Genomic DNA, 16,344 nt, shown 5'->3' on the forward strand with positions numbered 1-16,344 from the left:
TGAATTCTGTGCAGCACAGTCAGTAAAACAGAAGGTGATAAAGACAGTGTTTAGATGAAGCTGGGTCCTATTGCCAATGAAGAGAAAATTGAAAAACTAAGTACTTCCCTAAACAATGTTCTTCACACCTTCCCCACTTCCCTCCATTTGGAAAGAATCATGTGTAATTAAACCAGATATGTATCTGAATTTTGTAATGGATGGAAGCCTATTGTTTGCTGTTAAAGTGTTTTTCTAACAACTGTGATATAGGATGAGTCAAGGTGTGTAATTAAAATAAGGATTTCCACAGGCCTGACTCATATTGCTATATGAATTGAACTCATTTATAAACAAATCAGAAATTAACTCTACACAGTTAACCTACTCTCTTCTCCAAGTGAGGAATTGTCAAAGGTAAATGTGATGTGGTACAATAAACTTGGTCTTCTGGAAGTCACAGTTACCTTTCTGTAAGAATAAAACCAACCTACTTCCCCCATGAATCCATGACACCTTAACCTAGAGTGACTTATACAGTCACTGGTGGTGATGGACATGTTGCACACTTCCGGTAGTTTCTGTGTCTGCAGCTTTAGTCAAGGATAGAACATACCTAACTGGTAACTACTTTTTACTTGCTAGAGATGATATCACTGGAAATGTAGTCATGAGAATGGATTGATCTCGCATCTATTATGCTTCATGTCTATTCAGTCAAAGAATGCTAAAAGGCCCAGATAAACCTTGATACTTTAATTAACCCTTCCTCTCGATAACCTATTCTGTACAATATTGACATCATTTCCTGGTTTCTATCCTTGTGGCAGCAGAATCTAAGCTGTCTTCTTTTGATCCCATGATGCTGTATGGAGTTTCCCACATTTATGTTGAAAAGCTACTTTAGAGGGTTTTGCCAGAGTGAATGTGAAGTGAACGAATGTGTTTTCTCTACCTATTCTACTTGATTAAACTCCTCAGTGATCTCAGACAAGATCACCCATATCAGCATAACTGGACGGAAAACAGATGGCAGATGGCAGGGAGACATGTGCAATGTATGATGTGAATAAACTCCTTTTTACACTAGCATGACAACAGATGCTCAGACCCCACAATGCCTGTCAGAATGCCACTTGGAGGTTTCCCAAACTATTCTCATGTTGAGAAAAGAATAAACAAATTTTTTCGGACTAAATTCCCTCCAAAAGGTTTTTCAGATGTAGAAACGGGACTATAGTAGGTGTTTGAGGCACTCCAGCTGGGCCTAAGACAGTTGAAATGAGTGAGCATCTGGATTATCTTAGAGACATAGATGGAATCATGTTTTTGTACTAGGATTGGATTATTTAGCAGAAAAATGCTTCCTAGAAGGCCTGAAGACAATTGATTTTATTGCCCACTTCAGCAAATCCCACATCTGGTTTGGGCGCTATCAGCAGAGAACACTGTAATCAGAACATCACTTGAGAGCCCAGTGGTTAAGCACCTAACTTCAAAGGCCATGTGGATTTGAACCCTGGCTCCAGGATTCATTAGCTGCAGTATTTTTTGGCAAGTTACTTGGCCCCTCAGAGTCCCCTTTTCTAATTTTTAAAATTAGTACCTACCTCACAGTATTTTGAGAGTTAAATGAGCTACTCTATAAAGTGCTTAGAACAATGCCTGGCAAATAGACAGATAGGAGTGTTAGCTATTATAATTACTGAGCAAGCCAACTTATGACTCTCATAACCATTAGCTTACAGTCTTGGAGACACTTTACCTAGCCAGCAAATTGTATGATTAATTGCATTACTATTAAACACAGGTAGCCAGAATAGGCTCTTTGTTTGAATTTCATAAATATCTAAATGTGTTGCTTCCAGGTTATAGGATTCACCACTGTCAGACTTGCTATTTGTTGAGTTAAGTATTCATTTTTTCCAATAGAATCGCTTATACTTGTGCCTTTTATTGTTTAAAATAACAAAATCACTTAAATTTATAGTCTCTTAGAGTCTTTGAGAGTTTTGTTATTAAGGCAATCCAACAAAATACAAGAAATACAAAAGAATATTTGACACAATCGTATAAAATTATTTCCTATATGCTGGTGTATTTCATGTGATGAGATTCTAACCTCAATTCCTTACTCATAAAGTAGGGTGGACAACCTCCATTTTGCCATGTTTTTGGCATGCTTCTAGGCATGTTTTAATTCTCGTGAATTACACTGATCACTGAGAAATGTTATACAAAAATAAGATTTACTGAAATTATGATTTAAACTTCCCAACATTGTCTTGCAAACATTACTTTAAAAATCAAAGATTTTTTTCTTTCCTTGTGTTGAATTTGTATACTGCATTTTATAATGCATTAACTTTTTGAGCTAGATGTGGTGGCTCGTGCCTATAATCCCAGCGACTTGGGAGGCTGAGGTAGGAAGATCACTTGAGGCCAGGAGTTCAAGATCACCCTAGGCAACATAGTGAGACCCTGTCTCTAAAAAAATCGTTTAAAATTAGCCATGTGTGGTGTCATGGGTCTGTAATCCAACTACTCAGGAGGCTGAGGTGGCCAGATGGCTTGAGCCCAGGAGTTTGCAACTGCAGTGCGTTACGATGGAGTCATTGCACTTCAGCCTGGGCAACACAGTGAGACCCTGTCTCTAAATAATAATAATTTTTGGTACTTTTATAATATGTAGCAGTAACTATTTAGTAAAAATATATTAAAGAAGGTTGCTAAAAATCAAATTTAGTGAAAGACTTTCGAGCAGCTTTAGAATAGGTCTACTAACTATTAAATAATTTCTAATTATTATTTTTCCTTAATCTCTTTCTTCTTGAAACAGGAGATCAGTGCGGTTAATTCTTCAACTATCCAAGCCTCATATTTTGGAACAGACAAGATCACCCGTATCAACATAGCTGGATGGAAAACAGATGGCAAATGGCAGAGAGACATGTGCAATGTATGACATGAATAAGCTCCTTTTTACACTAGCATGCGAGCTTTATGTTTAACATGAATGTACTTTGCAAGGTATTGATGTATATTCATGGAAATCTTCCATTCAGTTATCCACAATTATCTGTGTTCCAGGGCCTCAAATGAGTTATCCATTTCCCATTTATTTTTATTATAAATTGCACAGATTACAAGGGAAGCAAATTTGTATAATCACTCTTGAATAAATTCTTCTCTTGACAGAAGATTAAATGGTATGATCAATTTCTCATTTAATTTAAGAAAAACAATTTCCAAGTTAACTCCATGAAATTAATCTTTCTCGCCTATACTTAAGATTAATAGACTGCTAACATCATAAGCAATTAAATATTTATAAGGCCATATAGTAAAGATAACATTAGTACCTATCTCACTGAGTGAGAATTAAATTTATATATATATAAATATATATATTCAGTATATATAAAATACATATATATAAATTTAATTCTCAGTGAGATAGGTACTAATGCATAGGTGCTAATTACTAATGTGTTTGTGTGTGTATATATATATATATATATGGGTTAGGACATATATATATATATATATATATATATATATATATATATATATATGGGTTAGGACAGAGCTTAGCCTGTGGTAGGTTCTCTATTAACACCTACGTATTACTCCATTTTCATACTGCTATAAAGAACTGCCCTAGACAGGGTAATTTATAAAGGAAAGAGGTTTAATTGACTCACAGTTCAGCATAGCTGGGGAGGCCTCAGGAAACTTACAATCATGGCGGAAGGCACCGCTTCACTAGGCAGCAGGAAGGAGAAGTGCCAAGTGAAGGGGGAAGAGTCCCTTATAAAACCATCAGATCTCATGAGAACTCACTATCACGAAAACAGCACGGGGGAAACCACCCCCATGATTCAATTACCTCCACCTGGTCTCTCCTTTGACACGCGCAGATTATGGGGATTGTGGGGATTACAATTCAAGATGAGATTTGGGTGGGGACACAAAGTCTAACCATATCAACCCACTAGTATAATTTCTTATTATGGAATCAAGTGTTGAGACACGTCGGTTTCCTTGAACATTTATTTATTTAATATTTATATGAATCTTTGTGCCAGGTGTTGCTACAGCTGGAAGATATAAACTGCATTAATTTAGATTGGATCAACGGTTCACGGGAATACATCCATGCTGTAAACAATCTCCGTGTTGCTGGTGCTGAGGTGGCTTATTTTATTGATGTTCTCGTGGTAAGAAGAGTTGATTTTTTAAAATTATATTGAATTGGTTTTGGATATTAACACTCAGAAATTGGGACAATTTAATGTTTTTTTTATTAGGTTAGACAGGTACTGAACACGTGAAATAATAAGCATTTGTATATGGCAGACAAAAAAGGAAAAGTTTCTTCGTACTAAAGAGTCTGTGGTTATTTGAAGCACCACTAGGTGGCAGTGTGTCTACACAGGCTCATCACTAAAAACTGCCCCCGCAAGGTCACTGCCTTGGTCAGCACGTTGGACCGTCTCAATCAGTTTCATCACATTGTAAATCTATCCTTAGAATTATAAATTGTTACCATCCTTCAAATATTATTTGTTTAGAATATGACATGTGTTTTCACACAAAAACAGGGTTCTGTGCCTGTGAATTAGTTAGGTCTGTAGGCCAGTCCAGACACAACAATTTAACCCACATATTCTCTAAAAGAATAAAATAGACCTTGCTATTTATTAGGCCTATACTCTGCGACATTCACGAATCTCCAAATGCTTTCTAAAAAGTAATTTCCCACCCTAAAATGTAGTGTAGTAAAATCTAAAGATGCATAATCCTTTCAGATTTTTAGGGAGGGTTCATTCATTCATTCAACAAATATATATTTCACTCTGCACTTACTGTGGGCTGGGCATGGAAGATATGACTTGTAAGTAAGACAGTGTTTCTGCTCTGACAAAATGTACACTCTAGTAGGCAATGGAGGCACACACAGAAACAAATGAACAAGAAAATGTCAGTTGGTGACAAGTACTAGGTGAAGAAAATGCAAGGCAGTAGGATGGAGAATGGCAGAAGCAGAAACAAATTGTATGAGCAACCAGGTTAGGTGATATTTGAACATTGACCACTGTCAGTAAACATCCTGAAGAAGAATTAGGGATCCAAAGACTCATTTATGCCCCTACACTTCTCTATCTTCTCTTTCCACTCTGTCAGGGAAGACTAAGGTACAAGATCTTTAGAGAAAGCCTTTGTGTACAAAGGATGAAATCAGATTCATCTTCATCTTCTCTTTAGAAAAAAAAAGCCAGCTGTAAGCTTTTGTGAATTTCTTTATCGATCTTAGGGCCTGAGCTGTGGGTTTCCTATGTCCAGTAAATAAATAATAGTGGTTCATAGGAAGCTGACAGGAGATGTTTGCAGAACTGAAGGGAAAAATGTTTGTTGAATTAAATGTGCATTGAATTGAATAGGCCACCTTTAAGTGGGAAAAGGGTTTAGGGTGAGTGGGCTCCAGGGCCTCTGGGGATAATTCAGGATTCAAGCTTAAAGAAGGAGCAGCTAAAGGAACAGCTGAGTCTCTTCTCCACCTCTCTTTCTGTCATCTCATCACAAGTTACTGGGCCACCACAATTCACCACCTGGATTGGTTTTGGGGCAAGCAGGTGCTTGGGAATGGGGTAGGAAGATGGGGAAGAAGGAGAGGAATGAAGGGGATAAGGGCTCAGAATGATCTCAAATACCAACCTATATAAGGAGATAGGAAAGAAAATAGACATTTAAAATGGTGGCAACAGTCAGCCAGGCGTGGTGGCTCATGCCTGTAATCCCAGCACTTTGGGAGGCCGAGGCGGGCGGATCACAAGGTCAGGAGATCGAGACCATCCTGGCGAACATGGTGAAACCCCATCTCTACTAAAAATACAAAAAATTAGCTGGGCATGTTGACAGGCACCTGGAGTCCCAGCTACTCAGGAGGCTGAGGCAGGAGAATGGTGTGAACCCGGGAGGCAGAGCTTGCAGTAAGCCGAGATGGTGGCGCTGCACTCCAGCCTGGGCGAGAGTGCGAGACTCCATCTCAAAAAAAAAAAAAAAAAAATAGTGGCAACAGTGGAGGAAGGGATGTCCTAATGACCATGTAGCATTCATTGGCAGTTATTCACATATGTAAATGAGAGAGAAAATATTCTTTGTTCTGTGACTTATAAAACTGCCATAACTGGTGGAAAAAATGGAACATTTGATCAAATGAAAAATGTATGCAAGTAAAATCAATTGCTTGATTTTCATGATAATTATGAGAGCCTGAAACTTAGGTGAAACTAAAAATGCTTGCTCAGGAGTGATATTATTAAGATAATAGAATAGGGAGACCTAGATCCTTCTTTCTCCAGCAAGCACACTGATTCAACAGTAACAGACAAATTTTCTTCGTGAGAAATTAAGAAACTAGTTGAGAGACTCTTACATCCTGGGTAAATATAAAACCAGCTACAATGAAGGCCAGAGGAAAATTTGACATACCTTCTTGTCTTGACTTCTACCCCTGACCCAGCACCATATGATCTGAAGGAAACTCCTAGCTTCCCGCTTCACCTCGTGGATGGAAAAAGTGGGACGTCATACCCAATGTTTCAGCTTTTCTGGGGGCTGCTTAGGGTAATCACTTCAATCTCACACGTCTTGGAGCATTGATAGAACCCATAATATTTTAGTATCTAGGGGCCAATGAGAACAAAGATGGGAAGAAAGATGGCATTCAAGCAGTTACTATAGCCCCTTCCCCTAGCTCAGTGCAGACAAAGTGATTGGGTAGAATACCTTAGATCCCATGTTCTCTTTGGGAGGAAAAGGGTTAGACTGCAAATCAAAACTTCCAACTTTTCCAGGGGCTGCCTGAGAGACTGATTTCTGTCTTGACTCTCTTGGAAGTGCTGATGGCACTCAGCTTACCCTAGATGCTTGAGGGCTGCTAAGAATGAAGATAGTGGTTTGGACCAGCACAAAGTTTTGACAGGTGCCCAGAATTGTTGGCTAGGCTGATTGGTGAGAGTCTTCTCCCACAAAGAACAATCCATGAACACCCTCGCAGAGGTGGCTATTTTTTCTAATGTGCAAATACCAACATAAAGAGTCAAGGAAAATGAAGAAACAATACATACCAAAGAAACAGATTCATCTCCAGAAACTAACCCTAATGAAACAGAGATATATGATTTAACTGACAGAGAATTCAAACTAACCATTATAAAAATGTTAAATGAGGTCAGGAGAATATTGCATGAACAAAGTGACAATTTCAACAAGAAGATTAAAAAAATATAAAAAGTACCAAACAAATCTTGGAGCAAAAGAATATAACAATTGAAGGCTGGGCATGGTGGCCCATGCCTGTAATCACAGCACTTTGGGAGGCCAAGGCAGGCAGATCACTTGACGTCAGGAAGTTGAGACCAACCTGGCCAACATGGAGAAACCCCGTCTGTACTAAAAATACAAAAAATTAGCTGGTTATGGTGGCGTGCACCTGTAATCCCAGCTACATGGGAGGCTAAGGCATAAGAATCGTTTGAACCTGGGAGGCAGAGGTTGCAGTGAGCTGAGATGGTGCCACTGCACTCCAGCCTGGGTAACAGACTGCACTCCAGCCTGGGCAGCAGAGTGAGACTCCATAAAAAAAAAATAATAAAATGAAAGAGGAAAGAAGGAAGGAAGGAGAGAGAGAGAAGGAAGGAAGGAAGGAAGGAAGGAGGGAGGGAGGGAAAGAGGGGAGGGAGGGAGGAAGGAAAGAAAGAAAGAAAGAAAAAGAAATAGAAAGAAAGTATGTGGAAATATAAAACTCTCTGGTAAAGGTAAACATATAGACAAATACAAAATACTGTAACATGTGTGTGTAAATTACTTTTAATTCTAGTGTAAAAGTTAAAAGACAAAAGTATTAAGAATAACTATAACTATAAAAATATGTTAATGGATACACAATAAAAAAGATGTAATTATGATATCAATAACATGAAACATGCGATGGGAACGAGTAAAAGTGTAGACTTTGGGGTATGTGATTGGAATTAAGTTGTTATCTCCTTAAAATACACTATTATACTATTATAACTGTAAGATATTTTATGTAAACCCTATGGTAGTCACAAAGAAAGTAGCTATAAAAAATACATGAAAGATTTAAAAAAGCTATCAAAGTATATTAATATAAAAAATCAACAAAATACAAAGGAAGACAAGAGAGGAAAAGTGGAACAAAAGAACTATAAGACAGAAAGGTAGGAAACAATTTTTTTAAATGGTAATAGTGGTCAGATGTGGTGGCTCATGCTTGTAATCCCAGCACTTTGGGAAGCTGACGTGGGAGGATCACTTGAGGCCTGGAGTTCAACACAAGCCTGGGCAACATAATGAGACCCTGTCTCTATAAAAAGGTGTTTGTTTTGTTTTGTTTTGTTTTGTTTTGTTTTGTTTTAGGGCTGAGTGTGGTGGCCCATACCTGTAATGCCAGCACTTTGTGAGACTGAGGCAGGCAGATCACTTGAGGTCAGGAGTTCAAGACCAGCCTGGCCAACATGGTGAAATCCCATCTCTACTAAAAATACAAAAATTAGCTGGCCATGGTGGTGGGTGCCTGTAATCCCACCTATTCAGGAGGCTAAGGCAGGACAATTGCTTGAACCTGGGAGGCAGAGGTTGCAGTGAGCCAAGGTTGTGCCATTACACTCCAGCCTTGGCAATAGAGTGAGATGCCATCTCAAAAAAAAAAAAAAAACTAATTAACTGGGCATGGTAGCATGCACCTGTAGTCCTAGATATTCAGGAGGCTGAGGCAAGAGGATTCTTTTAGTCCAAAGGTTTGAGGGTACACTGAGCTGTGATAATGATCTTGCCACTGCACTCCAGCCTAGCTGGCAGAGCAAGACCGTGTCTCAAAACAAGACAAAACAAACATAAAACAATAGTAAGTCCTTCTCCATCAATAATACTTTAAATGTAAATGTATTAAATTCTCTAATCAAAAGATATAGAGTGATTGAATAGATAGTTTTGAAAAGATTTAACTACATGCTGTCTACAAGAGATTCATTTTATATTTTGGAGACACACATAGGTTTAATGTGAAGAGATGGAAAAGAATAATCAACACAAATGGTAACCATAAGAAAACAAATGACTATACTTGTATCTGACAAAATAGACTTTACGTCAGAAAGTATCACAAGTGACAAAGGTCATTATATAATGATAAAAGAATCAATTCACCAGGAAGATATAATAATTATAAATATATATGCACCCCACACCAGAGTACCTAAATATATAAAGCAAACATTGACAGAATGGAAGGGAGAAATACACAGCAGTGAAATAATAGTAGGAGCCTTCATTATCTGATTTTCAATAATGGATAGATCACCTAGATGGAAAACAAATAAGAAGAAAACTTATTTGAACAACAACTTCAACAACACTATAGACCAAATGGACCTAACACATGTGCATAGAATATTTCACCCAACAGAAGAATACACCTTCGTCTCAGGTACACACAGAACCCTCTCCAGGATAGATCACAAGTGAGGTCAGAACAAAATCTTAGCCAACTCAAGAAGATAGCAATCATACCAAGTATCTTTCTTGACCACGGTAGAATGAAACTAGAAACAATAGCAAAAGGAAAACTGGAAAATACACAAATATGTGCAGATTAAACAGAAAACTGTTAAACAACCAATGGGTCAAAGAATAAACCAAAAGAGAAATTATAAAATACCATGAGACAAGTGAAAACAAAAACACAACATACCAAAACCTATGGGATTCAGCAAAAGCAGATTAAGAAGGAAGTTTATAGTGATAAACACCTAAATTTAAAAAGAAAAAAGCTCTCCATTCAACAACCTAACTTTACACCTAAAAGAACTAGATCAAGCTTGCCCAACCCACAGCCCAGAACAGCTTTGAATGTGGCCCAACACAAATTTGTAAACTTTCTTAAAACATTATGAGATTTATGCATGGACCTCATTTTTAAACTCATCAGATATCATTAGTGTTAATTTATTTTATGTGTGGCCCCACACAATTCTTCTTCCACTGTGGCATGGGGAAACCAAAAAATTGGACACCCCTGAACTAGACAAAGGAGAATAAACTTATTCTAAAATTAGCAGAAGAATGGAAATAATAAAAATTACAGTAGAAATGAACAAAATAGTGGATACAAAACAATATTAAGAAATGTTGAAAAGATGAACAACATTTACAAACCTTTAGCTAGACTAAAAAAACTTGAGAAGACCAACATTTAAAAAAATAAGAAATAAAAAGGAGACATGACAATTGAGACCATGGAAATAAAAGGAACATGAGACTAGTATAAATAATTACACAACAAAATTTAAGATAACCTAGAAGAAATAGATAAATTCCTAGAAACATACAATACACCAAGGCTGAATCATGAAGAAACAGAAAATCTGAACAGACCTGTATTAAAGAGACACAAATAAATGGAAAAACATCCTGTGTTCATGAATCAAAAGAGTCAATATTATCAAAATGTTCATACTACCCAAAGCTGTCTACAGATTCAACATAATACCTATCAAAATTCCAGTGGCCTTTTTTTAACAGAAATAGTAAAAACAATTGTGAAAGGTATATGGAAGCACAAAGGACCCTGAATAGCCAAAACAATCTCGAGAAAGAAGAACTAAGCTGGAATCATCACAGTTCCTGATTTCAAAATTTATTACGACAGTACAGCGATTAAAGCAGTGTGGCACTGGCATAAAGACGGAATAGAGATCTCAGAAGGAAACTCATGCATGTATGGTCAACTGATCTTCCACAAGGGTGCCAAGAATACACAATGAAGAAAGAATAGGCTCTTCCTACAACTGGCATTGGGAAAGCTGGATATCCACATAAAAAGGAACTAAATTGGACGCTTATCTTATACTATACACACACACACAAAAATCAATTTGAAATAGATTAAAGACAAACGTAACACCTAAAACTATAAAACTCCTAGGAGAAAACATAGAAGAAAAGCTTTATGACATTGGACTTGACGATGATTTCCTGGATATTTCACCAAAATCATAGGCAGCAAAAGCAAAAATAGACAAAGAGGAGGATGTGGTTTGGATGCGTGTCCCCTCCAAATCTTATGTTGAAATGTGGTCATCAATTTGGAGGTGGGAATAGTGGGAGGTATCGAATCATGGGGGTGGATCCCCCATGAATGGCTTAGTGCCATCCTCTTGATGATGAGTGAGTTCTTGCTCAGTTAGTTCACACAATATCTGTTTGTTTAAAAGAGCATGGTACCTCCCCACTTACTCTCTTGCTCCTGCTCTTGCCATGTGATACCCCAGTCCCACCTTTGCCTTCCACTATGATTGTAAGCTTCTGGACATAAGCAGATGCTGGCACTATGCTTTATGTATAGCCTACAGAACCATGAGCCAATTAAACCTCTTTTCTTTATGAATTACCCAGCCTTAGATATTTCTTCATAGCAACACAAGAATGAACTAACACAAAAAAAATTAGTAAAAATGAGCAGGGCATTGCTATAAAGATACTTCAAAATGTGGAAGTGAGCATTGTTGGGAAATGAGCTGGTAAATGAGCAATGTTGGGAGAGTTGTGGGGCTCAGAAGAATACAGGAAGATGAGGGAAAGTTTGAAACTTCTTAGAGACTTGTTAAATGGTTGTGACCAAAATGATGATAGAGATATGGACAGTGAAATCCAGGCTGATGAGGTCTCAGATAGAAATGACAAAGTTATTGGGAACTGGAGTAAGGGTCACCCATGTTACGCCCTACCAAAGTGCTTAGCTGCATTGTGTCCACACCCTGGGGATCTGCGGTATGTTGAACTTAAGAGTAATGACTTCAGGTATCCAGCAGAAGAAGTTTCTAAGCAGCAAAGCATTCAAGATATGACCTGGCTGCTTCTAACAATCTACAAACAGATATGGGAGCAAATAAATGACTTAAAGTTGGAACTTATATTTCAAAGGGAAGCAAAACATTTGAAGTTTGGAAAATTTGCCACCTAGCCTAGCCATGTGGCAGACAAAGAAAATGCTTTTTCAGGAGCAGAATGTAAGTGAGCTGTGAAGCAACCACTTGCTAGAGAGATTAGCATGACTAAAAGGGAGCCGGGTGCTACTATCCAAGACAATGGGGAAAAGGCCTGAAAGGCATTTCAGAGATCTTTGAGGCAGCCCCTCCCATCACAGGCCCAGAGGCCTAAAAGGAAAGAATGGTTTCAGAACCCAGGCCTAGGGTGCCACTGCCCTGCTCAGCCTTCAGGACACTGCTCCCTGCATCCCAGCTGTTCAGGCTCCACCCCCAGCTCCTAGGGCCCCAGATACAGTTTAGAACACAGCTCTGGAGGGTGCAAGCCATGAGCCTTGGCAGTTTTCAAGTGGTGTTAAATCTGCAGATGCTCAGAGTGCAAGTGTGAAGGAAGCTTGGCAGCTTCCACCTAGATTTCAGAGGATGTATAGATAAGTCTGTGTGCCCAGGCAGAAGCCTGCTGCAGGGGCAGAGCCCCCACAGAGAAACTCTACTAAGCCAATGCCCAGAAGAAATGTGGGGTTGGAACCCCCACACAGAGTCCTGGGGAACTGCCCCGTGGATCTGTGGGAAGGGGCTCCTGCCTTCCAGACCCCAGAATGTTACATCCACTGGAAGATCCATGATTATAAAAACTGGCAGGCACTCATCTCCAACCCCAGAGAGCAGCATGTGGGTTGCACTCAGAGAAGCCACAGGGGCAGGGCTGCCCAAGGCCTTGGGAGCCCACTCCTCACACCAGGATGTGGAACATGGAGTCAAGGATTATGTTGGAGCTTTAAGATTTAATGCCTGCCCTGCTGGGTTTCAGATTTGCATGGGGCCTATTACCTCTTTCTTTTTCTCTTTTTTGGAATTGGAATGTTTACCCAATTCTTGTACCACCATTATATCTTGGAAGTAAATAACTTGTTTTTTATTTTACAGACTCATAGGTAACAGGAACTTGGCCTTGAGTCTTAGATGAGACTTTTGACTTTGAACTTTGAGTTGATGCTAGAATGATTAACATGTTGGGGGAATAGTAAGAAAGGATGATTGTATTTTGCAATGTGAAAAGGACATGAGGTATAGGGGGCCAGGGGTGGAATGATATGGTTTGGATGTGTGTCCCCTCCAAATCTCATATTGAAATGTCATCCCCAATTTGGAGACGGGGCTTAGTGGGAGGTATCAGATCATGGGGATGAATCTCTCATGAATGGTTTAGTGCCACCCTCTTGGTGATGAGTGAGTTCTTGCCTGGTTAGTTCACACAAGATCTGATTGTAAAGAGCATGGCCCCTCCCCACTTGCCTCTTACTCCTGCTCTCTCTCTGTGATACACCAGCTCCTCCTTTGCCTTCCCCAATGATTCTAAGCTCCCTGAGGCCTCACCAGAAGCAGATGCCAGCACTATGCTCTGTATATAGCCTGCGGAACCATGAGACAATTAAACCTCCTTTCTATAAATTACCCAGCATTTCTAAAAAGAATTTCTAAAAAGAAATTAGGTATTTCTTTATAGTAATGCAAGAATGAACTAACACAGGGGACTACATCCAACTAAAAATCTTCTTCCCAGGAAAGGAAACAATTAACACAGTGAAAAGGCAACCTATGGAATGGGAGAAAATATTTGCAAACCACATATGTTATCATATATCTGATAAGGGTTTAACATCCAAAATACATAAGGAACTCCAACAACTTAATAACAAAAAGACAAATAACCTGATTTTAAAATGGGAAAAGGACTTAAATAGTCCTTTTTTTTTTTTTTTGAGAGGGAGTCTTGCTCAGTCACCCAGGCTGCAGTGCAGTGGTGCGATCTCAGCTCACTGCAAGCTCTGCCTCCCGGGTTCACGTCATTCTCCTGCCTCAGCCTCTCGAGTAGCTGGGACTACAGGAGCCTGCCACCACGCCCAGTTAATTTTTTTTTTTTTTTTTGTATTTTTAGTAGAGACGGGGTTTCACCATGTTAGCCAGGATGGTCTCGATCTCCTGACCTCGTGATCCACCCGCCTCAGCCTCCCAAAGTGCTGGGATTACAGGTGTGAGCCACCACACCTGGCCTAAATAGTCATTTTTTTTTTTAAAGAAGACATACAAATAACCAACTGGTTTATCAAAAAATATTGAGCATTACTAATCATCAGGAAAATGCAAATCAAATTCATGGTGAGATACCACCTCACATCTTTTAGAATGGCTATAATAAAAAAAAAAGATTATAAGTGTTGAGAATTGGGAGAAATTGAAACCCTTGTACACCATTGGTGGGAATGTAAAATGGTGCAGCCATTATGTAAAACACTATGAAGATTCCTCAAAAAATTAAAAATAAAACTACCATATGATCCAGCAATCACACTTCTAGGTACTTATCCAAAAGATCGAGATCAGGATCTAGAATAGATATCTCCACTTCCGTGTCCATTGCAGCATTATTTACAATAATCAAGACATGGAAACAACCTAAATGTCCATTTACAAATGAATAAATGAAGAAAATGTATATATACACAATGGAATATTATTCAACTTTAAGAAAGAAGAAAATCCTGTCATATGCAACAAAACAGATGAACCTGTAGGACATTATGCTAAGTGAAATAAGCCCGTCACAGAAGGACAAATATTGTGTGATTCCACCCACATAAGGTATCTAAAATAGCCGAACTCACAGAAGCAAAGAATGGAATGCTTCTTTCCAGGAAGTGGGGAAAAGAGAAGAGAAATGGAGTTGCTATTCAATGGGTATAAAGTTTCAATTATGCAAGATGAGTAAATTCTAGAGATCTTCTGGACAACATCATGCCTGTAATTAGCAAAACTGGGTTATACAATTAAGATTTTGTTAAGATGGTAGATTTCATGTTAAATTTCGTCTGATATTTAAAAACATTTTTAAATGCTTGCTCCTTTGTTTCCTATCACACTTTTGTTTGTTTAAACTCTAGGTGTATAATCTATTTGTGAATATTCTTTTTTATTTTTTTGTTTTTAATTAACAAATAATAATTGTACATATTTATGGGGTACATTGTGATGTTTTGATATATGTTTACACGTATACATGGTGGGATGATTACATCAATCTAATTAACATATCTGTCACTTCACATCTTCACATACCATTTTTTTTTTCAACTGGACCATTCTTCTTTCTTAATTTATTTTACTTTAAGTTCCAGTATACATGTGCAGAATGTGCAGGTTTTTTACATAGGTATAGATGTGCCATGATGGTTTGCTGCACCTATCAACCCATCATCTAGGTTTTAAGCCCTACATGCATTAGGTATTTGTCTTAATGCTCTCCCTCCCCTTGCCCACTACCCCCAACAGGCCCCATGGAGTGTTGTTCCCCTCCCTGTGTCCATGTGTTCTCATTGTTCAACTCCCACTCATGAGTGAGAACATGCAGTTTGGTTTCCTGTTCTGGTGTTAGTTTGCTGAGAATGATGGCTTCCAGCTTCATCTGTGTCCCTGCAAAGGACATGATCTCATTCTTTTTTTTTTTTGAGATTTGAGACGGAGTCTCGCTCTGTCACCCAGGCTGGAGTGCAGTGGCGCGATCTCAGCTCACTGCAACCTCTGCCTTCTGGGTTCAAGCGATTCTCCTGCCTCAGCTTACTGAGTAGCTGGGATTACAGGCACACACCACCACGCCTGGCTAATTTTTCTATTTTTTTTTTTAAGTAGAGATTGGGTTTCACTATGTTGGTCAGGCTGGTCTCGAACTCCTGACCTCGTGATCCGCCTGCCTCGGCCTCCCAAAGTGCTGGGATTACAGGCGTGAGCCACCGCGCCCAGCTGACATACCATTTTTTAATAATGAGAGTGTTTTAAATCTACTCTTAGCAATTTTGAAATATACAATGCATTACTATTAATGCTAAGCAATAAATCTCAGAAACTTATTCCTCCTGTGTAACTGAAGCTTTGTACCCACTAATCAATATCTCCCTATTCCCCACACCCCAATCTCAGCCCCCGATAACTACTATTATCCTCTACTTACATAGTTTGACTTTTTAAAATTCCACATATTAAGTGAGATCATGCAGTGTTTGTCTTTCTATGCCTGGCTTCTTTAACTTAGCATGTCTTCCAGGTTCATCCATGTTGTCATAAATGACAGAATTTCCTTTTTCATTGTGCAGGTATAACACATTTTCTTTATTCATTAATTCATTGATGGACACAGGTTGATTCCATATTTTGGCTATTGTGAATAATGCTGCAAGGAAATGGGAGTGCAAATATCTCTTTTTCAGCATAATGATTTTGATACCTTTGCATATAT

At 38.7% G+C, this 16,344-nt stretch overlaps 1 protein-coding gene across 1 annotated transcript in view; it reads left to right on the forward strand.

Annotated features, from left to right (window-relative positions):
• PNLIPRP3 (pancreatic lipase related protein 3) overlaps window positions 1-16,344 on the forward strand; it is a 51,531-nt gene that overhangs the window by 12,292 nt on the left and 22,895 nt on the right. Inside the window, exons 3-4 of the mRNA XM_002821169.4 lie at window positions 2,819-2,938; window positions 4,068-4,199. Of these exons, the coding sequence (XP_002821215.3) occupies window positions 2,819-2,938; window positions 4,068-4,199 (252 nt within the window). The remainder of the gene's footprint in view (window positions 1-2,818; window positions 2,939-4,067; window positions 4,200-16,344) is intronic.

Source organism: Pongo abelii, chromosome 8 (assembly GCF_028885655.2).
Source record: "Pongo abelii isolate AG06213 chromosome 8, NHGRI_mPonAbe1-v2.0_pri, whole genome shotgun sequence".
NCBI lineage: Eukaryota > Metazoa > Chordata > Mammalia > Primates > Hominidae > Pongo > Pongo abelii.